This window comes from Oryx dammah, unplaced genomic scaffold (assembly GCF_014754425.2).
Source record: "Oryx dammah isolate SB20612 unplaced genomic scaffold, SCBI_Odam_1.1 HiC_scaffold_2, whole genome shotgun sequence".
NCBI classification, from domain to species: domain Eukaryota; kingdom Metazoa; phylum Chordata; class Mammalia; order Artiodactyla; family Bovidae; genus Oryx; species Oryx dammah.
The window spans coordinates 192901749-192928101 of NW_024070186.1; the positions used below are offsets into that span (position 1 = coordinate 192901749).

General features: G+C 46.7%; 2 protein-coding genes and 1 non-coding gene across 3 annotated transcripts in view; 1 reads left to right on the forward strand and 2 right to left on the reverse strand.

Moving 5' to 3' along the window:
- ZCWPW1 (zinc finger CW-type and PWWP domain containing 1) overlaps positions 1–9355 on the forward strand; it is a 23135-nt gene extending 13780 nt beyond the window's left edge. Inside the window, exons 8-17 of the mRNA XM_040262484.1 lie at positions 1989–2105; positions 2832–2952; positions 3784–3859; positions 4268–4372; positions 5563–5646; positions 6247–6313; positions 6723–6823; positions 7652–7712; positions 8159–8317; positions 8885–9355. Coding sequence (XP_040118418.1) covers positions 1989–2105; positions 2832–2952; positions 3784–3859; positions 4268–4372; positions 5563–5646; positions 6247–6313; positions 6723–6823; positions 7652–7712; positions 8159–8317; positions 8885–9189 — 1196 coding nt within the window. The 3' untranslated portion in view covers positions 9190–9355. The remainder of the gene's footprint in view (positions 1–1988; positions 2106–2831; positions 2953–3783; positions 3860–4267; positions 4373–5562; positions 5647–6246; positions 6314–6722; positions 6824–7651; positions 7713–8158; positions 8318–8884) is intronic.
- On the reverse strand, positions 1484–1590 carry LOC120860249. The gene has a single exon (XR_005720288.1). It is a non-coding gene; the product is annotated as a U6 spliceosomal RNA (small nuclear RNA).
- Positions 8504–24759, reverse strand: LOC120879482 (paired immunoglobulin-like type 2 receptor alpha). Its single transcript, XM_040262500.1, has 7 exons — positions 24584–24759; positions 23887–24276; positions 14537–14737; positions 11757–11787; positions 10685–10734; positions 10426–10457; positions 8504–10252 (listed from the first exon to the last, which is right to left on the reverse strand). The coding sequence occupies exons 1-7, from the start codon at positions 24648–24650 to the stop codon at positions 10109–10111; spliced, it is 915 nt and encodes a 304-aa protein (XP_040118434.1). The 5' UTR covers positions 24651–24759; the 3' UTR covers positions 8504–10108.
- Between the last annotated feature and the right edge of the window lie 1594 nt (positions 24760–26353).

The following is a 26353-nucleotide window of genomic DNA, read 5'->3' on the forward strand; positions in this document are numbered from 1 at the left end:
TTCATTCAGAATTGTGTTTGCCAGCTGAGTGGGGGGAAGGACAGGGAGAGGGAGTTGATGATGTCTGCAAGAGAATCTAAGGAAATCTAAGGAAATCAGATGTGCGTAACTACAGAGTGAAGAGAAGAGGTTGCTACTAGTTGAGAGGAAGGTGGGGCCAGTGGATTGGAGATCTAGATAAAGTGAAAGTTGCCATGAGTTCTTGGAGCAGGGTGGAAGGATGGGGCATTTTTATCAGAGAAGAGTTTAGATAAGTGATTCAGGGGAGTGTGCAGTCCCTGCAGATGACTCGGGGCGGGGGGGGGGGGGCATGCAGGATGGGAGTCGGTTCCTGAGGTGAAGGGCTACTGAGGTGGCATGGAGGAGAAGGTATGGGGTGCTTGTACATTACCCTTGTGGATATATGGTAATCTATGAGGGCAGGAGCCAGAGAGAAGGAAAAGACTGAACCAGGTAGCAGCATTGTTGTTGCAAGGGAGATGAGAGGGCAGTGTAATCTCATGGCCTGGACCTTAAGGGAGGGAGTGTTTTTATAGAATGGAGGATAGTAATGGTCTGCAAGTGTCAATGGGCAGAAAGGGTGATACTGACCCCACTTTCTGGCCTGGGGGATGTGAGGACAGCCTCTGCTTAGAGGGCTGCCTGAGTCATGTGGGGTTGGGTTGGGGCAGCATCACCAGATTTCTGTATCACCAGATTTCAAAAAGGAGGCAGAGGTTCAGAGAACAGGTTGAAGATATGTGGATTTTAGTTGCTCTTGCCTGGAATTCCAAAGAATATTAATTTCATTTTCATTTCCAAAGAATATAGTAGAAGAGTTTGGGAGGGAGAAAGGGCTGTGTAGAGCTTTGGGTCAACCTAGAAGATGTGGGGTAGAGAGAAGTGGGGATAAGAGTTTGGAATGTAATGGATAAAAAGAATGTTTGGCCTTTGAGCAGGGCCTGAAGTAGATAGTTGACTGAGAAACGATAGGCTTAAATCTATCTTTTGGTGAGGGGTGAACTCAGCTCTTGGTCCCGAAGGCTGCAACTTGGTGATTTGGTGACAGGTTAATTCAAATAGGACAGGTTAGTTCAAATAGGAACTCTGGATGCTGTGCACAAAAGAGATGCTGGTTAGTCCTTCAGAAGAACATTTTTTGTTTTTTAATTATTTTTTTATTGAAGGATAATTGCTTTACAGGATTTTGCTGTTTCCTGTCAAACCTCAACATGAATCCCATAGGTATATGTATATCCCCATCCTTTTAAAACTCCTTCCAGTCTCCCTCCCCATCCCACCCATCTAGGTTGATACAGAGCCCCTGTTTGAGTTTCCTGAGCCATGCAGCAAATTCCCATATATATGGTAATATAAGTTTCCATGTTACTCTTTCCGTACATCTCACCCTCTCCTCCCCTCTCCCCATGTTCATAAGTCTATTTTCTATGTCTATTTCTCCATTGTGGTCCTGTAAATAAATTCTTCAGTACCATTTTTCTAAAAAAATATGGAACGCTTCACAAATTTGCATGTCATCCTTGCGCAGGGGCCATGCTAATCTTCTCTGTATCACTCCAGTTTTAGTCTGTGTGCTGCCGAAGCGAGCACAGTCCTTCAGGAGAACTTTTTAGTGGTGACATGCCAGCTGGGAAATGAGGCAGTAGCCCAAAAGATGCCAGGCAGCCTTTTAAAGAAATGTCAATACAGGAAACACTCCTTTCTGCCCTGGGGGAGAAGAGATGATAGCATGGTTCAGGAAAAAGACTGAGATGCGAGACCTGGGTTCCATGTTCAGCTTTGCCACCAATTTAGACTGATCTTTAGCAGTCAGTTATCTCCTCTGAGCTTTTGGTTTTACTGTTTGTAAGTCAGGGCTTGAACAAGTTGATCTCTAGGGCTGTGTGATTCTTGCAGAGGTGGTGGTGGCAGGGAGTATATTGATTTTACATTGAAGAAGGAAGAACATATTTTTGAGTCTCTTATTTCAGGTTTCTTTGCTGTGACAGGTCAATGTCTAGTCTGGGTCCAGTGTTCCTCCCCAAACTGTGAGAAATGGAGGCGGCTACGTGGGAACATTGACCCCTCAGTCCTCCCAGATAATTGGTCCTGTGACCAGAACACAGGTAAAATGGAAATTTCTTTTCAGTTTTTATGTTCCTTTCTTTCTTTCCCTGCTTTCAACCTTTAGATTAAATATGACAAAAGTATAGTTATAACTCGAGGGGTCCTTGTAGTTAGCATTTGGGGAGAGGCGGGGATCTTGCTGTCTTTTCAAAATGAATTTGGCATAAAGGGATAGAGGAAGACACTCTGAAGAGTAGGGAGGGTCCTGGAATCTAAACGATTGTTCTGAGTAAATTCCATCTTCTTCTGCATTGGTTTGACCCTATTAGTCTGACTAGACTTTTGGTATTGGGTTGGTATGGGATATATGAGGAAAAGCCAGTGAGAAAGATTCAGTAGCTTAGAATTCTAGAATGTTTGAAACTACTTAAAAAAGATTATGAAGATCTAGTCTAGCCCAACTATTCCACAGATGAGAAAACAGAATATGGGAGAAATTGTCTTCATGATGGTACACAGATGGAAGCAGGTCAGACATGTGGAATGCAGGTGGAAGTTTGGGACCTCTTTCTGCAGAGCATAATGAGCCAACACTCCCGCTTCTCCTAGCTCTAGCTGCATTTCCTTCATGAGCCTTTATTCATTCTCCAGGCCCGTCTCCCAGGTGTCCTTTTGGTCCTGCCTGCTGCATATAACAATTTCTTCTTGACCTCTCCTCTGCCCTCATCCAGATTTTCACCTCATGAGGCTCTTTCTTTCCCTGCACTCCTCCTCTCTTTTGGCAGACTTGCAGTATAATCGCTGTGATATCCCTGAGGAGACCTGGACTGGTCATGAAAGTGATGTGGCCTATGCCTCCTACATCCCAGGATCCATCATCTGGGCCAAGCAATACGGCTACCCCTGGTAGGGTGCCATGGTGGAGTCAGAGCAGCCTTCGTAAACTTGAGAGTGGTAGCTTCAGGCAGAGAGGGAAAAAAATGAAAGGGATTTATAATGGAAATGTTACCTGCCTTAGAAAGAGCACGGGTGAGGGAAAATATAAAGTACTAATCTTGGAGGCTTTGAAAGAGTGATTTCTAGAGATTTCATGGTGGATGTGGTGTCTCCCTAGGGAAAAGGGTCAGCCAGTTCTGCCCTGAATGGGTAGAAAGAGATGAGTGGCTCTAAGATATTTTTTTAGACATTAGGAAAGGAGAGATATACAAAGTAAACAGAAAAGGGAAGGGTGGAAGAGTTTCTTTGGAGATGTCCCAAGTCAGAAGATTTTTGTTCTCAGGGTTGCCAGGAGGCCTAGAAGATAAGATATTTTTTAGTAGGAAGATTCTGAGCTTCTTTGTACGTTGATGGAAGTTACCTCAGTCATTTGGTAGTGACCACTGTGGAGGGATGACAGAGGGGTCTATTTGGGGGATCCTTTATTTGCAAAACGTACTGTCCTTTTGTGTGCTAAGTCACTTCAGTTGTGTCCTGAGTCTTTGCAACCCTATGGACTGTAGCCCTCTGTACATGGGATTCTCCAGGCAAGAATACTGGAGTAGGTTGCCATGCCCTCCTCCAGGGGATCTTCCAAACCCAGGGATTGAACCCAGGTCTCCCGCATTGCAGGTGGATTTTTTACCATCTGAGACACAAGGGAAGCCCAGTGCCCTTTTATGTACATGTATATTGATGAGTTTGTGTTCTGTTCATCTAACCCCTTCTCTTCCATCCCCTACATCTGTCTGTCTTCTCCAGGTGGCCAGGCATGGTAGAACCTGATCCTGACCTGGGGGAATATTTTCTTTTTGGTTCTCATCTTGATTCCCTGCCGGTGAGTTTTGCTGGTTCAGGGTGGGTAGGTGCTCAGGGCAAAGTAATGAACAAATCCATCCTAATAGATGTACAGAGATAGAAATACAGACATAGCCAGCAGACACAAGCAGAAACAGATTCTTAGCTAGAGTGACAAATGGATATAGAAACAAACAAATATCTAATTAAATATTTATTAATTACTAGGACATTTGTGATTTTGACAAATAGGCTTTGGTTAGGATATCTGAGGTCCGGATGGAAGAACAATGGAGTGAGGTGGGATAGGTGGGTCAGGCTTAAAGGAACAGACAAGGCCCAGCACTTCCTTGCTTGTGAATTCTCAGCTCTTCTCCTGCCTTTTCCTATCTAGTGGGTCAGAGCAAGAAGAAGGACAAGAGGCTATAACAAAGCTCTTTTATTACAGTCCAAGTACCATGTGACATTTTTTGGAGAAACAGTCTCTCGTGCTTGGATCCCAGTCAACATGCTAAAGAACTTCCAGGAGCTGACCCTGGAGTTAAGTGGAGTGGTGAGCAACCTTCAGGGGTCAGTTGTGATATAGGGAACTTGAGAAACAAAATCTTCCCTTTATTAAATGTGACTTTTCCTGGAGGAAGCTGTGCCAGGAGGAAGTCGCATGTCTGACCAAGTATGCCAGGGTAAGGTTATTCATGAGGAACACTTCTTTCTACCATGATTGTAGCAGGAAAATGATTTTTGTTAGTTTCATTCCCTGTCTGCAGATAGAGGGCCTTCATGAAGACCATGGTTTTCTGCAGGTTAGCCAAAGCAAGTGTGATAGAAATGAAGGCACAGATTAACTCAGGGTTTCTCAGTCTCAACACTATTGACATTTTGGGTCAGATAGTTTTCAATTATGAGGGGTTGTCCTAGGCATTATAGGATATTTAGCAGCATCCATGGGCTCTAATGGCATCTAGCCAGTAGTAGCCCTCACCCTAGTTGTGACAACAAAAAAATTGTCTCTAGACATTGTCACATGTCTTCTGGGAGAAAAATGAAGTCTCCCCTGGTTGAGAACCACTGAAGTAACTAAATGATATTTCCTCCTGGAATTCCCCAGGCAAGAATACTGGAGTGGGTAGCCATTTCCTTCTCCAGGGGATCTTCCCAGCCCAGGAATTGAATCCAGGCCTCCCGCATTGCAGGCAGATTCTTTACAATCTGAGCCACCAGGGAAGCCCAAGAATACTGGAGTGTGTTGCCTATCCCTTCTCCAAGGGGTCTTTCCGACTCAGGAATTGAACCAGTGTCTGCTGCATTGAGGCAGATTCTTTACCCGCTGAGCTACCAGGGAAGCCCGTAATCATTTTGGGCCTTACCAGCGAGGCCTAGGAGCTCAGGGACCTTAGATAATCAGGCCGTGAGTATTAAATCAAGCAGCTGGATGTGGAGAAACTTGTGAGAAGCTTAAAAGTGCAGTCATCTGAACTCCTTTAATTTTGCCTTTACAAATTTCCATGGGCTTTACTTTGAGAGGATGCCAAAATGTTGGTTGAAAATGTTGCTAGAAATTGATGAAAGGTTTGTTTGGGTACAAGGGAGGATTGCGTTTCTGAGCTCAAAAGATTAAGAATAGGAGTATCATATCAATACCAGAAAGTAGAAATAAATGTAAAGATAATGTCTGGTGAGTAACAGTATGTTGGAGTCACTTCCCTAATGTTTATCACTGACTCTAATATTCTTTCATTTCAGAGAAAGTGCAAGAATAAGGACTGCAGCCAGAAACTGGGGGTAGCCCTGATGATGGCTCAAAAGGCAGAGCAGATCAGTATTCAGGTGGGAAAGTTTAGATCACACCGCTCCTTCTCTTTGGGACTTGGGATGCAAAACAAGTCATACAGTCCCTCCTGTAGAAAATTGGCTCTCCTTCCCTCTTACACAGTCTTAGTTCTAGAACTCGTCTTTTCTTCCCAGGCCAAGTTCCTTTGACTCTTTAAACCATCCATTCTTTTCCTTGGACAAATGGAATTTTTTTCTCTGTCCAAACAGAGACAGTTTGTGGTAGAGGGAATCCCACCACCCTGTTTAACTTCAAGTCTCAAGTGTATGTACCTTATTCTGTGGAGTTAGTTTTTACCCTCAAATCCTGCCTTTGGGTAGGGAGTGGAGAATAACAGACAGTTAATTTCCTCTTCCCAGTTATTAACTGAATTATAAACAAACTGTAAAAAGAAGTTATAATAATATTGTATAATGTTATAACATACTATGGTAGTTAAGCTCTCCAAAAATTTAGATAAACCTAAATGTGACGTTTCAAGTGAAAATGGTGTGGAATATGAATACAAACTCTATAACTAGAAACCTTGAAGACAGGGGACAAAACTAGACCCTGGGAGACTAGTGGATGATGCTTTTGTTTCTTGGTTCCCTCAGGAGCGGGTTAACTTGTTTGGTTTCTGGAGCCGATACAGTGGACCTGACAATAATGGGGAAGAAAAAGGTAGGATAAGTAGGAGGCTAAGGACCAGAGAGGGAGAGAAGGGTTCCTTCATGAGGGCATCTACTGAAGCTTTTATTTTATATCCAGTGCCATCAGCCTAGTTGGGATTCTATAATAGGAGGCTTTACATAAATGCCATTGAGCAAATGTCTGGGATGGATGGATAGACACATGGGTAGAGAGAGGAATGGAGAAAAAAGGGAATAGGGAGGGAGGGTGCATGTTGACTAGTGATAGGACTTGGAAGAGGGTAGAACCATGATAATCTGCCATCCGATTTTATGGAGAAAATATGACTTGGATATGAAAGACAGAGTTGGAAGATTGATTTTCTGGGATCAGCTCTACTAACTCATCACCTGTTTTGTTGGATAAATTATTTAGCCTTTCCTTCCTATTCCTGTTTTAGACTTATCGCTCTCTGGGACTAGCAGCTTAGATTCCTGCTTGGAGAAAGAAGAGAAAGAGCCAGAGTTGGAGGAGGATGAAGAGGAGGAACAAGATAAAGCAGTAAGACTGATCTTGGGAATTCCTTTGAGGAGATAGCTGTAGGGCATCTGGTTAGCACGGATTTGTATTTTCTAAGGAACTGTCCTGTCCCTACATCAGGATAGCCCTGACAGGCTGGTTTTCTCTCTTAGGAGTCTTCAGGGAAGAAGAGCCTCCTCTGTCCTCAGTTATTCTCTCTAATACCTCATATCTCTAGGAACTTATTTTTTGATGATAATCTCATTTCCTACTGTAGTTCTTTGGTTCTTATTGGAGCAATTTTACAGAATAGCAGGTTGCCTCTCTACTTTCTTCCCTGTGTGGACACTTAGGATAGTCATTATTTTATTTCCTTAGTCTCTTTTCAGGCATATGAAATGTAGATATTTTTCATCTTTAAAGACTTTTTAAAAGCAGTCTTCGGTTTACAGGAGAATTGAGAAGAATGTACAGAGAGTTTCCATGTGCCTCCTGCCCCCACGCATGTATAGCCTCCCCTGTTAGCAACAGCGTCCACCAGAATGGTACATTTGTTTGCAGTTGATGAACCTATTCAGTACATTGGCACATCATAATCACGCAAGTCCATCGTTTACATTAGGACTCCCTCCTGGTAGTGTATATTCCACGGACTTGGACAAATGTGTAGTGACACGTATCCATCATTATGGTATCATATACTGGTACACAATAACTTCCTGGGATTTTGACTGAAGTTAGATCGATTCTGTAGATCAAACTGGGAAGAATTAGCATCTGGAACTTCCTTAAGTACACCCATCATTTCTGTAGCATCCTACTCTATTAAATCACAATTATATGGCTTCATTTATATTTTATTTTTCTCAGGATCCAACTTTGCTTAATCCGAAGCCAGCCAAAATTCAAACAAAAAAACCCAAGGCAAGAGGTAAGCAGGATAATTGGAAACGAGACATGTGTTCCTGTTAAGGCAGGGCAGAAGCAGAAAGTGCAAGGGGTCTGCAGGTGACTGGGCCTTACTGACCTCTCGGCTCCAGAACCTGATAAAATGGGCAAGACTCATGCTAATGTGGTCAGGGAATCTGTAGCTTCTCACTTCTGTGAGTTGAATTACAAAATCTTAGGTTAAACGTGGAATGAATATTTTAAATTTTTAGCCAAGAAGGATGACTTCATGGAGAAAGCAGGTTTTGAGGTGAACTATAAAGAGAAGAAGACCCAGGGAGAAAGAAAAGAAATATTTAGGGGAAAAGAAAGGAACCAGAAGGACTCACTAGATTGAAAATGAGCAGAAGACCCAGGGCAGAGACTAAATGCTTGGAGTTTGTGGACCCTAACCACACTGTCATTCAGAAATAAACAAATGTCCTTCAGGATTGGGGGTTGGGAGTGATGCCGGTGGAGCAGATGAACAAGATGGGACCCTGAAAAGGAGAACAACAAAGAGATCTCTGTTAAACGAACCTGCACCTCCACCTGTGCCCATAATGGGAAGGAAGAAAGGGCATGGAAATTCAGGACCTGAGCAGCCGGGTAAGACCCAGACTTGGGGGCTGTGGGGAGTGAGGCTCACATCTGCAGCTTTCCTCCTTTGACCATTCCTTAAAACTTCACAGCTTTTCATTACTTTGGGAAAAAAAAAAAAAAACACACACACACAAAAGTTTGGCCAAAAGGGTGTCATCTAAATTGCAGAACACAACACACACTGTAGAAACATTTTATGGTTATTATCTGATTTTATTCAGGGACATACAGGGATACAAGAATGGTAAGGAGGTGAGAAGTAACATTTATTGATATTTTTGTGGGCTGGCTGGATAGATACTTCTATACTTGTTCCCTTAAGTTCTTTCAGTGTCTCTATCACTGGATATCTGCCATTTTAAAGATAAGGAGACTGAGGTTCAAAGGGTTTAAAGTTCTCTTGAGGTCCATGGAGCCAAGTCTTTCTGATTCCAAACCCCATTTTCTCTCTATAAAGAAAAGTCATCTTTTCCCAGGGATTGTTTTGGAAATAGAAGGTTTAGGAGTTGGACTTATACAAGGTAAGGACAGATGACCTGATAAGACTCTCAGTTTTGTCACTTTTTCATTTAGACCCTAAGAAAAAATTCAAAGCTCCCCAAAGCAAGGCCCCAGGAAGCAGCCTGTCTGAAGAAAAAGAAGCTAGACTAGTGCCAGAAGTCCTGACCCCACCAGCTCCTCGTGGAGCCTGTCGTGTTGCGGGGGAAGAAGGGCCTGAACCCCAGGATGCTGGAATTGTCCCTTCTGACGATGGAGCCTCCAGTGACCTGGATCTGGACCAGCTCATGGAAGATGTTGGAGAAGAGCTGGAGCAGAGGGAGGAGCCGCAGCACAGAGTGGACACGGGGGAGCTCGCTGTGGCCTTCTGTGAGGAATAGCTGTGGACTTGTGCCTCCTGCCTGCTCTCTCATGCCTTCCTGGGTGAAGAGCCTCTTGGAGGATCCCTAAGAAGCTGATAAGTGTTGGGGTTGTTCATTGGCTGTGAGGTGACCTGGCTAAAGTCAGAGTTGTGCAGTTCGTGTTAATAAACCGGGCTGCTGGTTTGCCTCTAATTGCTTGCTCAGTTTTGGCTTCTTCCTCTTCTCCTCCATGTCACTGGGCACATGGTGCCTTCTGGTGGGAGACCTGTCAGTATAGGGATCTGGGAAGGCGATGATGCCTGAGTCCTGGAGAAGGACATCGAGAGGGCAGGTCTGGGTTCACAACCTGCCTCAGCCACTTCCTAGCAGCATGGCCTTGAGGAAAGCGCTGTGGCCATTCTGGTTCTTATCCTCTCAGATGGTGCATCCAGTGCCATATAGGGTGACTGATGATGCTGACATGCGGCCATGCAGGGAAAGCATGAACACGACACACGCTAGTTATTAGCCTGAGGAAGGTAGACGGGTTAGATTAGGGGGACAGACCTTGGGTTCCAGATTGATTTCCAGCGTTTGGGGGTTTATTTGTCTCTGGCCTGAGGCAGTCACTGAACAGAAGTACTAGGGGACGGATCTGGGTGTGAGCTAGCTATCATGGTTCATTTTTTTTTAACTTCTGGAAAGAAAGAAGTTGAAGGTGACATCAGCTTTCTCCTTAGATGTGTTGAGGGAAATTGTACAGGTAGTTTTATTTTTGTGGTGAAAGGCTGGGAAGTTGAAGAGGGAATTGTAGCGGCGGCTCTGTGGTTCTCGGGTCCTTGGGGGCCGTCAGCACCTGCCGGTTTCTGAGTGATCTGTGTGTGGCCGGGGTGATTGTGGGGAACTGAGATCCCTGTGCACAGCTGACTTGAAGGAGGTCCTCACTCAGTCCCACTGCTTAGGTCTTTAAGACAGAGTATAGGGTCTCTTCCTGGGGGCCCCCATGGGGAGGGGCCAAGAGAGGCGCTGCCATCGCTGGTGAGTTTAAGCTAGAGAGGGCGAGGGAGGCGTAGAGGACTCCGCCGCTGCCACCACCATCATCCTGGGGGAGAAGGGAAAGGGGCGGGGGTGAGACAGTTGAAGAGGGAGAGTCCCATCTCAGAGCCACAGTTCCACAGCTGATTCCCTGACTACACCACAGTCCCTCTATTCTTCCACCCCCTGCTTCTCCAGACTTCCCTCTCATCCTTTCAGGCCCTAATCTGCGCTGCTTACCTTGGCATCCGGCTTGGGGTCTACGTGTTGTCCTAGAAAAAATCAACATGTGCCAGGATCAGGCGACCAGGCAGCCAGGGTAGAAAAATGGGCAGGGGCTCCAGCAGTGAGGCCATCTCTAGGTCAAGACCAGGGTCTCAGGGGAGAGTGGGTGAGGCAGGGGAGAGAGGAGGATGCTGAGGGCACCTGTGTGGGGAGGGGGTGTGGGGAGGAGAAGGAAGACCCAGGTGAGAGTGGGGATGATAGCGGCAGGACTTACCTTTATTCCCGGTGTTCTCATAATCCTCTTCCATGTTTTTGAAGGACTCCCTGAGTGGGAACAGGAGGCCAGTGATGTGTCAGAGTCTGGGCAGAAAAGAGCTACCACCTGCCTCGGGCTGCTCCTCTCTCTGGGGGCTCTGTGACCTGCCTGGTCACACTCGCAGATGAAGGCAGAGGTTTGAGGCTCTCAGAGCGAGGCTGTCTGGACGGGGATGAGGGGCCGTTTGCAGTGTAGCCCCGTCCCTGAGAGTGACTGGGGTGGACTCTTGCAGAGAAGTGGCTTTACTGAGGGGAGCAGGGAGGAGAAGCAGGAGGGGGTGCCTGTCCTCTGTGGCAGAGCCTGGGTCCAAACCGGAGCGTGAGAACCAGGGAGCTTCTCTCTGGTCCGCTGGGCGGTGCTCAGGCCTTGGTCCCTGAGGAAACGCCATCTGGGGAGGGGTCCCGGGAGGACACTGTCAAGAGTCAGGAAGGCAAGAAAGGAGGGAGGGGCTGTGAGAAGGAAAAGCCTGAATGTGGCAGAGAGGATGAGAAAGGAAAGCGGTGGGCGGTGAGGAGGGTGAGAGGAAAGAAAGAGGAGCCGGGGCCAGAGGAGAGGGAGCCAGGCTGGGGGCCGCGAGGGAAGCCCCTCTGAGGAGAGACAGGGCGGAGCAGCCGGAGGCCCCGTGTCACAGGGCAAGGGACAGACTGGACGAGGAGCAAGAAAGGGGACAGAGCGTGGAGCAGGCGGGTGTGTTCTGGAAGGACGGTGTTCAAGGGGGAGACCAACCAGGATGAACAGAGGGAAAGGCTGAGACCTGGGGACGGAAGGGGGAAAGGCGGGTGCCAGAGACAAAGGGAGATGTTCTGGGAGAGAGTCAGAGAAAGTGCTGGGCCACGGCTCTGACTGTTCAAGGATCGGGAGCCTCAGGAAGTGAAGAGCCTGGCCTGTGGGGACTTGGTCGAGGATGTGGATGGAGGCCCAGGAGGGGAGGCCCGTGAAAGGCTCCCTGGTGCTGTGCTTGGGAGGAAACTTCTTGCTCATAAAATAGCACCGCCCCCCACCCCCCCCATACTGGAGGAGAAGCGCTCACCTGGCTGGGGTCCTGGCTTCAGTCTGCACACCTGCAGGAGGACCAACAGCGAGTCACTGTGCCATCCACAGAGGCCTGTCTCCTCCCTGCCTCTCTGCCCCTTCCCAGCTGAAACCTCCCTGGGAAGGGCCTGGGATTCAGAGCCGCCAGCCGGCAGGCACCCTGAAGCTGCCGGCACCTGTCCTGCCTTGTCTTCACCATCAGTCAGGAGAGTAGCTCTTCCTGCACCCAGAGCCCTGTCACCTTCTGAACAGGTTGGACTTATCCACCTCTCCCAACTCTAGTAACCTGAGGTCCACTCAGTCACATCCTGGGCTTTTTTTTTTTCCACTGGGACTAAGAACTCACATAGTAAACACTGGTATCATTTTTATATTTCAAAATTCCTTCCGGTTCTTTTCAGTCATCATCCCTCTGTACCTGTGCGTGACCTCGCTGCACTCTTGTCCTGATGATCCACTCTCTCAGGTTACCCAAGCCGCCTGCTGAGCCCTCTCCTCTCCACCTGTGCCCTCTAACGGGCTCCCTGACCCCCTGGGTCCCCCTGTGCTTCTGCCACAGTTGCTGACACGTCTCCAATCCTGGCTCTGCCCTGGGGCAGAGGATGCTATTTGCCCCATATCCATTCCCTTCTTATTCAGTTACAGAATGTTGATTTTATTTGGAGTGTCAGGGTACAGCCCCCTCTACAGGCAGATGTGGGACCTTTAGTGAAACCTAGCTGATGATATATTAATATAAGGGGAAGTTGTGGATAGGATTTTTCAGTTCAGTTCAGTTGCTCAGTCGTGTCCGACTCTTTGCAACCCCATGGACTGAAGCACACCAGGCTTCCCTGTCCATCACCAACTCTTGAACCCTACTTAAACTCATGTCCATCGCGTCGGTGATGCCATCCAACCATCTCATCCTCTGTCCTCCCTTTGTCCTCCCACCTTCAATTTTTCCCAGCATCAGGGCCTTTTCCAGTGAGTCAGTTCTTTGCATCAGGTGGCCAAAGTATTGGAGTTTCAGCTTCAGCATCAGTCCTTCCAATGAATATTCAGGACTGATTTCCTTTAGGATGGATCTCCTTGCAGTCCAAGGGACTCTCAAGAGTCTTCAACACTATGGTTCAAGAGCATCAGTTCTTCAGTGCTCAGCTTTATAGTCCAACTCTCACATCCATACATGACTACTGGAAGAACCATAGCTTTGACTAGATGGACCTTTGGTAAAGCAATGTCTCTGCTTTTTAATATGCTGTCTAAGTTGGTCATAGCTAGTCTTCCAAGGAGCAAGCGTCTTAATTTCATGGCTGCAGGAATTTTAGGAAGACTCTTTAAAAGGAGGACAGACAGCTGGAGCATAGTCTTTTTGTCTTTTCCTCCTACGTCCTGCTTCCTGTTTAGATTCACAAATCTGGCATCCTAGCAGCTGTCTTGCACATAAAGCAACCTTCAGGATAGAAGTCAGTATCCAGGACAGTGAGTAGACTCAGTGTCTTAGTATCCTCTGCTTTCTGTCTCCAGATCCTTTTAGATGAGAGGGAAAAAATCCCCTCTGTGTTATTTGCCCACTGTTATTTCTGTTCTCTGATGCTAGCAGCTGAACACAATTTTTTTTTTTTTTTTTTTTTTGGCCATGGCACAACTTACAGGATCTTACTCCCCCGATCAGGGATTGAACCCAGGCCCTAGGCAGTGAAAGAGCAGAGTCCTAACCACTGGACCACCAGGGAACATGGATTTTAATCAGTAATTTCTAAAGGTTTTAGTTGAATACTGCTGAAAAAGACCACAATCAAATACAGTGATGCTCATACAGATTCATGGCCTCTCATCTGAATTGATCATCAAATAACATATTGCATTTTCTCAGTGACTACATCATGGTTTTTTCTTCATCTCAAACCCTCATCCTTAGTCTCAGGACACAACCACTATGGTTTTTGCTCTGCAGAATAAAATAACGATTTCAGAGTGACCCCAGCCTGGCCCCTCCACCATAGACTGTGTATCTGCAAGGCCAAGCTGAGGTGGCCACTTCTGCTTCACGTTGTTTTTGGGGTCAGAGGCTCTGGGATGTGATTTCCAAGGTCGTCTTTTCTCATCTCCTGGCTCTTCCACAGCCCTGAGCTACCTACAGTCCCTAGAATGCCTTCCTTCCCCTGGAAAGACAGTGACCTCTATACCACCCTCACCACCTGGCTATTCTTCTTCATTCTTTGATAGTTTTGCACTTCCTCTTCAACATCTTCCTTGATTACCCTTCCTTCCTCCCAACCTACCACAGTTCTTTCCACATGAGGCCGTTAGCCCTTGAGGCAACTGCTCCCCTCATCCTCTCGGCCCCCAGATCCTTGAGAGCAGGGCCTGCACTTTATTTACTTTTGCATTTCCAGTTACAAGCCAGGCTCTGGGAAATCGGTGTCCAACCAGTACTTGCTGAGTGGAGCCACCTTCCTGTCCCTTCTTTCTCTCTCTTCTATGTTTCCCAGGGCAGGCCCTCCCTCCCCAGGAACCAAAAGGGAGACTGATGAGAAATGATTAAGTCAGGAGACAAGAACTGGAAAATTATCAGGTTTGTAGAGAGGGACTGGTCTTGAGTGGTGGGTCCCAAACTTGATGACACACAAATATCACCTGAGGAGGTAAAATGCAGATTCCCAAGCCCAGACCCCAGGCCCAGAAGGAATTTGCATTTTTGCTGAGCAGCTCTGGGCATTCTGATGCAGGAGGGTTCTGAGAAACACTTAGCTGGGAATCTTGGGGAGAGGTTGAGGGTCCTGGATCACTTACTTTTGCTTCTCTTGCATCTAAGGTACACAATCAGCCCCACAATTGTGGTTAAGAGTGCAGCGCTGGCCAGTGCCAACCCGACTATAGCTTCAGTACTTTGGAGCCAAGACCACGGACTCTTTCCGCCCTGTGAGTTCCCAAGGCCAGCTGTAGCAGTGGTGGCAGCCGTGGTGGTGGGGTTCTGGGTGGTTGTCTCGCTGCCTGGGAAGACAGGAGAAACAGGCAAATTATTCACTGGAGGGCTGGAAGTATCTGGGTGAAAACTGTCACATCTTCTTCCCTAGTTTGGGGAATGTGGGGAGTGGGGAGCAGCTCTCTGAAGCTCTCCCACAGAGAGGGGAGTGACAAAGGGAGATTCTGGAGGCTCCAGATCTTCACTCTGTCTGAATCCTGGCTCTACCACGGATCAGTGCTGTGGTCTCAGAACCTCATTCCATTACTTACATATAGGGAGAAGTAAATCATAGGATCAAAACCAAATTTTTTTTATTGTGGTAAAATATATGCAACACAAATTTACCATTTTAACCATATCTAAGTGACATCAAGTCAATTCACATTATCATGCAACCATCATCACCATCCATCTTCTGAAATTCTTCATCTGTCCAAACTAAAACTCTGTCCCTGTTAAATACTGACCCCCCCCCTCCCCCCAGGCCCTGGCATTCACTGTTCTACTTTCTGACCCTAAGTGTTTGATTGCTCTTGGTGCCTCAGAGAAGTGGATTCAAACAGTGTTTGTCATTTTATATGATTGTCTTAATAAGTGAGAAAACATCTGTAAAGCACCTAGTATTATTGGAAATATATTATTGTTAAATGAATATATATTGAACTTTATTTACTACAGACATGCTACCTTTGTAGATGTTTAAGGCACCATTAAAAAAACTGGCATAATAGTAAGCCACATACAAAAAACCCAACTTCAGTAAAATCTTGTATGGACTGAATTCTCTGTCCACTTAGTAGAAATTAATAAAGTGTGAATCCTATTTCTCAACTGAGACAAAAAATGTAAATTCTTAGTCAAATAAATATATATAATGATATGTTATTTAGAAAATAAAAACAACAGCAATATATATGTATATTTTTAAAACTCCTGGAATATGACTAAAGCCAAATTCTAAGTTAAATTCATAGTATTAGATGCTATAGTTGTTTAAAATGGGATGAAAGTTTTAAAAGGAATGAAATATTCAATTTCCAAAGAAAAAAGTTACCAAACAGAGAGGAGCTAGCTCTAAGAAAACTAAAAGTAATGAAAACCTATGTAGGAATAAATGTTTTTAGGAAACAGGACAGCAGAAAGAATCATAAATGTAGCAAGTGGTTAGAGAAAAAAAACAACAACACAAGAAAACAGACAAGACTCTTGTAAATCGAACAACAACACAGAGTATTGAAATCATGAGTGACTGTGTGCTCAATTTATAGGTTGATAATTCTAAAAACCTCTGAAATGGATTATTTTCTGAGACAAATAATAATTTTTAAAAATGCATTTAAGAAATAGTAACCATTAATGGATTAGACAAAGAAGAAATTTAGAACACAATTAAAGAACTATTTTTCATAAAGATTTCAAGTTCAGAAGGTTTAGTGGAAAAATTCTTGTGAAAATTTAAGGAACAGATAACTCTCAGAAGATTCTAGAACAGAAAAATATGGAAAACGGTGCAATTCTAATTCATTTCATAAAGTGATAACATAATCCTGATGCTAATATTCATTCATAACTTTTAGAAATGTAGACTAAACGAATAAAAGGCTATTTTTGTTTTAAACTGACCTGAGTCAGGGGAAAATACCTAGTATTGACACAGCAGGAGTAGGGTTGGCACAACCTCTAGGAAAGGTTTGGGTATATCTATCAAAATGTAAAATATCTGAGTGTGCCCTTAGACTCAGTGATGTCTATGCTAGGAAATTATCCTATGGACGTGCTGGTACAAGTATTCAAAGGCCTGTGTTTGAAGGTGTTCTCTGCAGCTTTATTTGTGATTTGGTAGCAACCTAAATGTCTTTAAATATGAGACTGATTAAGTGAACTACAATCCATTGCTACAGTGGGAGACCATGCAGTCATTTAAAAAGAAAGGCGTAAATGTGTATGTGCTGAAGTGGAAAGATACTTGAGGTCCATGAAGTAAACACAGCAAGCTGAAGATCAGGAGAGTGTGCAGCTTGAGCCTCTTATGTTCCATCTCTGTATATCTGTATCTGTGTCTCTTATCTGTGGAGAGAGCATTTCTGCAGAAAGGGGAAGTAGCTGAGAGATAAAGCGGAGAGGAATGTGTTTTTCATGTGATTCCCTTCTGTGCTGTTTGACTGTTTTAAAAACTATGTGCAAGTATGTATTACCAGTACTTTTATTTTTTAAATGTAACATCTATATTTATATAAGTTGTATAGGCACAAAATTTAAAGAATCAAATTCCCCACAGGTTCTAATAACAGCACCCCCTCCTCACTCCTTTCCCACTCCCCAGATGGAACTGTTTTTAGCACCTCTTGCTGTTTTTTGGCATTAACCTCACATTTCTAAATCACAGGCTTATCTGGGAAGTGAGTATACAGAGAGGAGGTCCCGGGACCGAACCCTGGGACCTCCTCTCTCCACACTGGGATAATCTCTACACTTTCACAGAGACACTCAGAAATAATGTCTCAGCAACTGTCTGGCCGTCCCTCAGCCAGTCAAATGGACACCAAACTCTCTCCCCAGAGGTCACAGCTCCTTTCTAGGTCCCAGAACCTACTTCCTCCCCTGCTTCTTAGGCCTGTGGCTGGTCCTAGGGGTCTCACTGTCCCTGACTGGTTTCCGCACCCTGTGCCCCCCATCAAAACTCTCAGTTACCCTGTTGGAGCAGCTGCCTCCTACCAGGACTCTGACTTATGTCCCAGCGGCCTTCCTGTTCCATCCGAATAAAGCAGCACCCTAGCACCTCTAGCCACTGATTCTGCTTCATTTTCCTGCTTTTCTCTTTTCACCACCACCTGACACACAGAATGAATTTGTTTTTTGTGTGTGATATTCTTTCTACACTCAAGTGTAAGTTGTTACACTCAACTGTAAGTTCTACACTCAAGTGTAAGTTCCATTGTTAAGGACATTTATGTTTTGTTCTGTATTAACTGCTCTTTCCTCAGTGCCCAGTTTAGGACCTGACACATAGCAGGCACTCAGTATTTGCTATTTGATTTGTTAAAGGATTAAACAAAATAATTTTCCCTTGGAAATTCATGACACTCAACCATTGCCTTTCAGTATCCTCTGTTGCTACTGAGACAGCCAAGCCACTCTAATTCCTGACTCTCTTTATGTGTCCAGTTTCTTCCCTCCTTGGAAATGTATTGGATCTCCCTTTATCAGCTATGTCGATGACACCACCCTTATGGCAGATAGCGAAGAAGAACCAAAGAGCCTCTTGATGAAAGTGAAAAAGGAGAGTGAAGAAGTTGGCTTAAAGCTCAACATTCAGAAAACGAAGATCATGGCATCCGGTCCCATCACTTCATGGGAAATAGATGGGGAAACAGTGGAAACAGTGTCAGACTTTATTTTGGGGGGCTCCAAAATGACTGCAGATGGTGAGTGCAGCCATGAAATTAAAAGACGCTTACTCCTTGGAAGAAAAGTTATGACCAACCTAGATAGCATATTCAAAAGCAGAGACATTACCACAAAAACCATTGCCAACAAAGGTCCGTCTAGTCAGGGCCATAGTTTTTCCAGTGGTCATGTATGGATGTGAGAGTTGGACTATAAAGAAAGCTGAGCGCTTTCAAACTGTGGTGTTGGAGAAGACTCTTGAGAGTTCCTTGGATAGCAAGGAGATCCAACCAGTCCATCCTAAAGGAAATCAGTCCTGAATATTCTTTGGAAGGACTGATGCTGAAGCTGAAACTCCAATACTTTGGCCACCTGATGTGAAGAACTGATTCATTTGAAAAGACCCTGATGCTGGGAAAGATTGAAGGTGGGAGGAGAAAGGGAGGACAGAGGATGAAATGGATGGCATCACTGACTCAGTGGACATGAGTTTGAGTAAACTCTGGGAGTTGGTGATGGACAGGGAGGCCTGGCGTGCTGCAGTTCATGGGGTCGCAAAGAATCGGACACGACTGAGCGACTGAACTAAACTTATCCTTGGTGTTTTGAAATTTGTATGTTGCAGTACCCCAGGGTTGGTCTTTTTATTTTTACTCATGTTGCTGGGTTCTTTTATTCTTGAAATTTTCTATAGTAGTTTTGTTGATATTTTCTTCCCCATGGCCTTCTTTTTTCTCTGTTTTTAAAACTGTTGTTCAATCATGTACACCCGTGGCAGATTCATGTCAATGTATAGCAAAACCAATACAGTATTGTAAAGTAAAAGTAAAAACTAAATAAATAAATAAATAAAACTGTTGTTCAGAGATTGGAACTCTTGGACCAATTCTCAATTTGTCTTATCCTTCCTTGTAATTCCTATATTATATTTCTAAGGCTGCTATGACAAATTGCTGCAAACTGGGTGACTCTAAACAATAGAAGTTTACTTGCTCACAGTTCTGGAGGCCAGAAGGCAGAAATCAAGGTGTCAGCCAGGCTGCATCACTCAGGAGGCTCTTTGGCGGGGGGGAGTCTGTTCCTCGCTTCTTTGGCTTCTAATGGCTGCTTCACCCCAGTTTCTGTCTGTGGCCACATTGCCTGCTCTTCCATCTGTGTCCAGTCTCCCACTGCCCCTCTCTTATAAGGACATGTTTATTAGCATCTAGAGTCCACCCAGATAATCCCAGATAACCTCCTCATCTCAAATTCCTCAACTGAATCACATCTGCAGCCATATAAGATATTATTTACTTGTTTGGGGGCCACTGTTCAAACCACTACAACAATATCCAAATCTTTGAGTTTTCTTGAACTACAATATCCAAATCTTTCAGTTTTCTCCCACCTTTTAAGATATTTCCATGAACTTTATCTTTCAATCATATATTGAGTTTTCCATCTTTGCTAGTATACTTCTAATTTCTAAGATCTCGTTTTTTGTTTTGAAAGCTCCTTTGCAAAGCATTCTATTGTGTCATATACATGAAATTCTTTAGCTTTATGAGGATGATACTTCTTTGAAAATTTCAGTCTCCTTTCATTGTTTTGGATTCTTCCAGGTTCCCTTCTCCTTTGATTGTTCTGCTCTCTACATCTCATGGGACAAGCATTTTTTAAATGTTTAGTTCAAAGCTTTTAAAAACAGACTCTCTACCTCAGGCATCCTGGGCACAGCTGAGGTGAGGGTACAGTCCTCACTGCAGGGGATTTGGTGCAAGGCCAAGACCCTAGCCACCCTGTCCCCTTGGCTCCCAACATGCACGAAGATGTGAGTGTGTTATAGCAGAAAGTGCATGTCAGATCACTTTACAGTGAGTAGGACAGTATGACTCACTCTACAGTGAGTAGAGTGATCTGTTAGATTTCTAGATCTTTTCAGGCCCATCAGATAGCTATTCCGGAGAAGAGTCTCCGGATTGTCTGCCCTTAGTGGCTGCGTGGTGTGGGAGTACCAGCCTGGCTGCCTGCGTCCTGCAAGGCCTCTGCAAGGGTCAAGGTATTTCAGGTCTCATCAGTTCACCAAATCTCCAAATTTAAGAACTGAACCCTTGTCCTCAGGTATGCTCCAGGGTACCCCCAAGACTTCCTGTGGATTATTGTTTCTAGAACGCATATATCCAGTCTTTTGCTGGGGTGAGGTGTGAGGGTGCGGAGGTGTCTCTGCTTCCTAAATACACTTCAGTTAGTCCTCTAGTTTCCAGGTCCCCTTCCACGCCCAGTTTCATGGGTACTAGGAATTGCTATTCCTGACCCTTTAAGGGGTTCTGCAGTGTAAATTGCCTTCCTTCTGAATGTCCCCACTGTTGACTTAGGGTTTAATTCTTCTGGTCTATTTCCCACTTCCAAAATTTTGTTTTTGTCCACCTAACTTGCAAATGTTTTTGTCCACCTAACTTGCAAATGTTTTTGTCCCTCTGGGTTTTGTCTTAGAAAAATTCCCTTTGCTGTCATTTTAATAGATTTTTTGAGGGAGTAGAGGTAAACATATGCATATAAACTAGCATCTTGGCCAGAATTTATGCATTACTTTTAGAGTGAAAATTATACCAAGTATACAGTTTTTTACATATTGCACATTAATAATAAAAATAAAGAATATGAAAAGTCTTATGAGACACATGATCTTTGGAAGAACACTACAAAGGTTTACTTAGGGATATAAAGTAGGACCTGTTCCTCAGCAAAAAGATTGTGCGTTATACTGATTTCAATTTCTGTCAGTTACTTTATAGATTTAATGCAATTCTGATTTTAAAAACCAGCAGGAATGTTTTTCTAGAAACTTGGCAAACTTATTCTAACATTTGTGTGGAAGAGTAGGCAGGCAACACTAATGAAGTTTTTGAGGAAGAAGTAATGTGACTGTGATGGGAAAAGTCTTAACAGCCATGAAACATGATAAAGTTATAATAACTAAAACAGTGTGGTACTAATACAACAAAATATAGGGACTTCCTTGGTGGTCCAATGGCTAGGACTCTGCGCTCCCAGTGCAGGGGGCCCAGGTTCCACCCCTGGTCGGGGAACTAGACTCTGCATGCCATATCTGCCTCCCACACACAACGAAGATCCTGCATGCCGCAACTAAGAGCCGGCACAGCCAAGTAAATGAATATCTAAAAACAAGAAAGCAGACTAGTGAAACAGAATAGACAGACCAGAAATGGCTGCTACTTTACAAAAGAACTTAAAAGCTTAGGCCTATTAATCAATGGAAAAAGGGGGAAATATTCAAGAATAAGAAATAAAACTGAGCACCAAAGAACTGATGCTTTTGAACTGTGGTGTTGGAGAAGACTCTTGAAAGTCCCTTGGGCTGCAAGGAGACCAAACCAGTCACTCCTAAAGGAAATCAGTCCTGAATATTAATTGGAAGGACTGATGCTGAAGCTGAAACTCCAATACTTTGGCCACGTGATGTGAAGAACTGACTCCTTAGAAAAGACGCTGATGCTGGGAAAGATTGAAGGCAGGAGAAGGGGACGACAGAGGATGAGATAGTTGGATGGCATCACCACCTCAACGGACATGAGTTTGAGCAAGCTCCAAGAGTTGGTGATGGACAGGGAGGCCCGGTGTGCTGCAGTCCGTGGGGTCGCAAAAAGTCGGACACAACTGAGCAACTGATTTGAACTGAACTGATTCAATAACAAAGTGAGGACAATTGATTTGTTTCTTGGTATAAGGATAAACTTAGTTCTTTATCTCACACCATTTACCAAGATAAATTCTCACTATATTGAAGTGCTTTATTATGAAAAGGGATTCCCTGATAGCTCAGTTGGTAAAGAATCCGCCTGCAATATAGGAGACATCGGTTCGATTCCTGGGTTGGGAAGATACCCTGGAGAAGGGATAGGCTACCCACTCCAGTTTTCTTGGGCTTCCCTTGTGGCTCAGCTGGTAAAGAATCTGCCTGCAATGTGGGACACCTGGGTTTGATCCCTGGTTTGGGTAGATCCCCTGGAGAAGGGAAAGTCAACCCACTCCAGTTCTGGCCTGGAGAATTCCATCGAGTCTATAGTCTATGGGGTTGCAAAGAGTTGGAGACGACTGAGCGACTTTCTCTTTCACTTTTTATGAAAAGTAATCAAATCTTACAAAAATTAGGAAAACTATTTTTTACCTCTAGTGAGATGTGGGGTTTTGGATTTAGAAATAAAAGAAAAACTACAAGTGAGAATATAATTAGATTTGGCTACAAAAATAAAATTACTATTTGTAAAAAAAAAATAAGTCAACCTCAAACTTATGAGTTATGTTTGCTATAGATATTCCTCTGGTGTGATGTTTTGCATGGAGATACTTCACTTGGATTAAAAACATCTCTATTACTTCCCTGTAAAAATGAGCATGACAATCCAGTTGATTGAATTAACTGAAAAAATTAATTTACTGATGAAAAAACTCATAGGAAATGTGGCTAAAACAGAGAAAGGAGAAAAAGAAGGAAGAATTAAGAAAGGAAGAAGAGGGATTTAAGGAGACCAAAGTCCCTCAAAAAAGGCCATTAAGGGAATTTGGAGGAGGTGCAGGAAATATTAATCCAAAGCTATCTTGCTTAATTCGGGTTGAGTCACATACTGCTTAGAATCACCAGCACAAGTGATAGCAAAAAGCAAACAAACTTAATCAATTTTCAGTTTTCAAAAAATTATCTACTGGGACACACTTCCTTATTGCCTGTGCCTAGAAGAGAACCCCTCCTCCCTACCCTGGAGTCGGATACACTGTTCAAGTTCCGAAGCCCCCTGAGTGACCGATGCTGCACATCCATTATTAGGTTAAAAATAGTCAAGACAAGGTGACAGGTCAGTAGGTGAGTCCAAGCAGCTCATGGTTAAGAAGGAGGCTCTGGGGCTAAACTGGGGTCCAACCCCACCCGCACCAGGAGTGACTCAGGGCAGGTGTTTGCTGTGAGAGCCTCGGTTCCCCTTCCGGTGACCGGAGGATGGCGGCAGGACCGGACCGCTGTACTGGGGGTCGTGGGGAAGGTCAGCTGCGGTGATGCTGCCAAGGTGTCCCCCCGGGATGCAGGGCACAGTCAGGGGAGCTGCCGGGCCTGCTGCCTCGTCATGACCAGGACAGAGGGGCACGGTCAGGGTGGACTCGGGGACAGGGCGACTGGAGCCACATGGGGGATGCTGGTGAGGAGAGAGGGAAGGAGGTGAAGGGGACGGAAGGAGGAGAAGGGGATGGAAGCGAGGAGAGGTGAGCCGAGGGAAGGACGGCTGAACGGATGTCCTGGGGTTCAGAGCAGAGAAGGAGGAGAGGTGGGAAAACAGGTGATGGGGACACGGGGCCCCTCGGCACCTGCTGTGTGTGTGGGCTGAGCTCATGGCTGTGGGGGGACAGACGTGGGGCAGCTGGGGCTCCACAGAGGACTCCGGACAAAGGGGAGGAGCCACACCCCGAGGATGTCAAGTCACCTGGAGGGCAGGGGGCCGGGTGCAGCCCAGCTTGGAGCAGGAAGGGAGGACAGCTGGGAGCACAGAGGGTGGGGGGGCCTGGGGTGGGGGAGGGGCTGGATCTGGACGGCAGAGAGGGGGTTGGGCAAGGGAGGTGGTCCTGGGTTGGGGAAGACTAAGGTGAAAAGGGTAAAGTTGGCAGAGCCTTAGGGAGGAGTAGGGGGTGGGCAGGGAGAAGAGTTTGAGAAAGGAGAGTCAGGAAGAGGGTGTCTGAGCCAGGCCTGGGGCCCAAGGCACCAGTGGCTTCCAAGAGCCTCAAGCAGGACAGCTGGACTCACGGCGGGTGATGGTGAGTTTGGTCCCCTTGATGGACTGCCACATCTGCTTGTCGTCTCTCAGTGTGTCCAACTGCACCCGGCAGAAGTACACAGACTGGTCCTCCTTCCGCAGGTTTGAGATCCGGAGGGAGCCGTTCTTCTCAGGCTCTGTCCAGTTCAGGGAGAGCCGGTTCTTAAAGTTCTTATGGATGAACAGAGGGGTCATGTTGTAGATGAACTCCCCATGGAAGTGTTTCCATCTCCAGGATATTTTCATGTTGGGAACCTGGGCTAATTCCCAGGGGTGAGAGAAGGAGAAGGGGATGAGGATGGAGCCACCCACGGGGGCTGAGAGATCCGTTGGTTGCTTCATCTCAGAGAAACCCGGTGGATAGCTTTGTGCCCAGTGACCTAGAGGAGGGAGGGAGAGACTCTGAAGCCACGAGGAGAGACACAGGTGACCCCAGACCATTGGGCACCCTCACCTGCAGGGGGACGTGTGACGGGCTAGGACTGGCCCTCTGGCCTGCGTGATCCCCTCTCCAGGCTTGGGGCAGGCAGGAGGGTGAAGGGTTGGGGGACCCAGCACTGTGGGACCTGCCCTTTGTTTGTTGGGGGTGGGAGGCCTGGCCGGCTACCCCAGGGGCCCTTCTACACACACCCAGCCACAGCCCCTCCCCGGGGTCCCTGGCAGAGCAGGACAGTTCCGGCCACTCACCAGCCTGCAGAGACGCCGGCAGCAGCAGCAGGGGCAGCAGCAGGGGCAGCAGCAGGGGCAGCCCCATGGCCTTGTCCTCCTCCCGGGTGAGAAGACAGGCAGAGCCCTCAAGGCCAGACGGGAGGCCTTGGGGGGCCCCTGGGGGAGTCTCAGCACCAGGAGTGAGGACCAGGCTCCTTCAGAGGACGGAGGAGGGTGGGGGCCTTGCCCCAACCCCCCCCCCCCCACAGTGACGGGCCCTTCCTTTATCAACTGGCTTCTTCTTTTCCATTGTTGCAAAAGGGCCTCCCTGTGGTCAGTGCACAGGGAGCCACGATCTGGGGCTCCCCGCCCCCGTCTTCACGCTGAGGGGCTGGTCCTGACCTGCGCCCGCTGGGCCTCGTCCCCCCTCAGCTCCTGCCTGCCCCCCTCACATCTCCCTGGCCTTCGGTCTCTGTGTCTCCCCTTGTCTCTGCTTGTCTGAGTGTCTCTCCTCCCAGGGGAAGGGGCGGCAGCAGGACCAGCTGAGGCTCCTTCAGGGAGAGGTGGGGGCCGAGTCCCTGCCCAGCTGCAGCCCCTCAGGGAGGAGCAGGGGGGAGCCGCTGGCGGTCCAGCTCCGCCCGCCTCAGACACGGGGGCGCCAGCCCGCTCTGGGCCCCTCTCCCTCCAGGCAGGGGCTCCCCTGCAGTGCCTCCACCCTCAGTCTTCAGGCGGAACCAAGGCCCACCAGGCCCCTCCCACCCTGATGCTCGCTGTGTGCCGTCTCACACCCGCCCTGAGGCAGGAGTGAGGGGGCTCAGGTTCCCACCTGCCCAGGCGGTGGGCCTTCTGGAGGCCACGCCTCCACCCGCAGATGGAGGGCTGGATCTCCAGGGCCCTCTGTGCTCACTCTACAGGGAGTAGACCTGCCCGACCCGCCCGACCCCAGACCCCACTGCCAGGACTCCGAGAGTGGGACCAGCACTTGAGCTCCAGTTCTGCTGAGCACACAGAACCGTCTGCTCCCTCTGGAAGCTTCCTCCTGGTCGCACCTCAGAATCTCTGGGCCTCACCCTCTGAATGCAGAGCTCTGGGAGGTGACTCCCAGGAGGCTGTCATTAATAACACTCCTAGGGAATCTATCTGCAGCTGTGAGTCCCTTGCTCACCCAGGGCCTTTCTGGACAAAGGGGAGGAAAGTCAGAGCAGTCATGGGTCATCCTGGTGACAGTCCCTGGGATCATCTGTGAGGGAGAGACTGCCACCACACTGACTAGTGGTGGTTGGGCTGAGAGACTGGGGGCTAGGACCCTTGGTGACTCCCAGGCCTGGCTGAGAATGAGGCTATCTGAGCCTCCCCAGGCTGAGTCAGCATTGGCTTACTGAATGGACCGTGGGGGTGGAAGGACATTTCGTCACAGGAAGGGGCCTCAGTTCTAGAGGTGGGAGTGAGCAGAACGACTCCCTTTCTCCGGTTTAGTTTTTCCTCCAGTCCTAATAGTTTTCTCCCATGCTCTCCCATGGCCAGCCAAGCAGGCCCTGCCCTCCTTCTGTGTCTGCTTTTCTTGCCCCTCCTCCCAGGCCTGAGAAGAAAGGTTCTGCATTTTCATGGAATCCTCTTATCCGAGTCAGGCCCTACATCTGCTTTTTCTTTTTCAGCTTTACAACATTCTGTGGTGGATGTGTCCTTGTCTCCATCTCACCCAGGGGAAACTGAGGCACAAAATCATATCATAGAGTCCTTTGGACTGTGAAAGGTACTTGGGCTGAATTGTAACAGTTGGAAGTGTGTGCAGAGGAGGACAGGGGCCTG

What these genes read in the sequence shown, in the direction of transcription:
- LOC120879482 (XM_040262500.1), bottom strand. Translation starts at nt 24,650, where the DNA reads ATGGGGCTGCCCCTGCTGCTGCCCCTGCTGCTGCCCCTGCTGCTGCTG. An exon ending in TAGATGCAAGAGAAGCAAAA is followed by an intron (nt 11,788 to 14,536) that starts GTAAGTGATCCA and finishes GTCCTCCTGCAG; the next exon opens with GTGTGCAGACTGAAGCCAGG. An exon ending in ACCCCAAGCCGGATGCCAAG is followed by an intron (nt 10,253 to 10,425) that starts GTAAGCAGCGCA and finishes CTTCTCCCCCAG; the next exon opens with GATGATGGTGGTGGCAGCGG.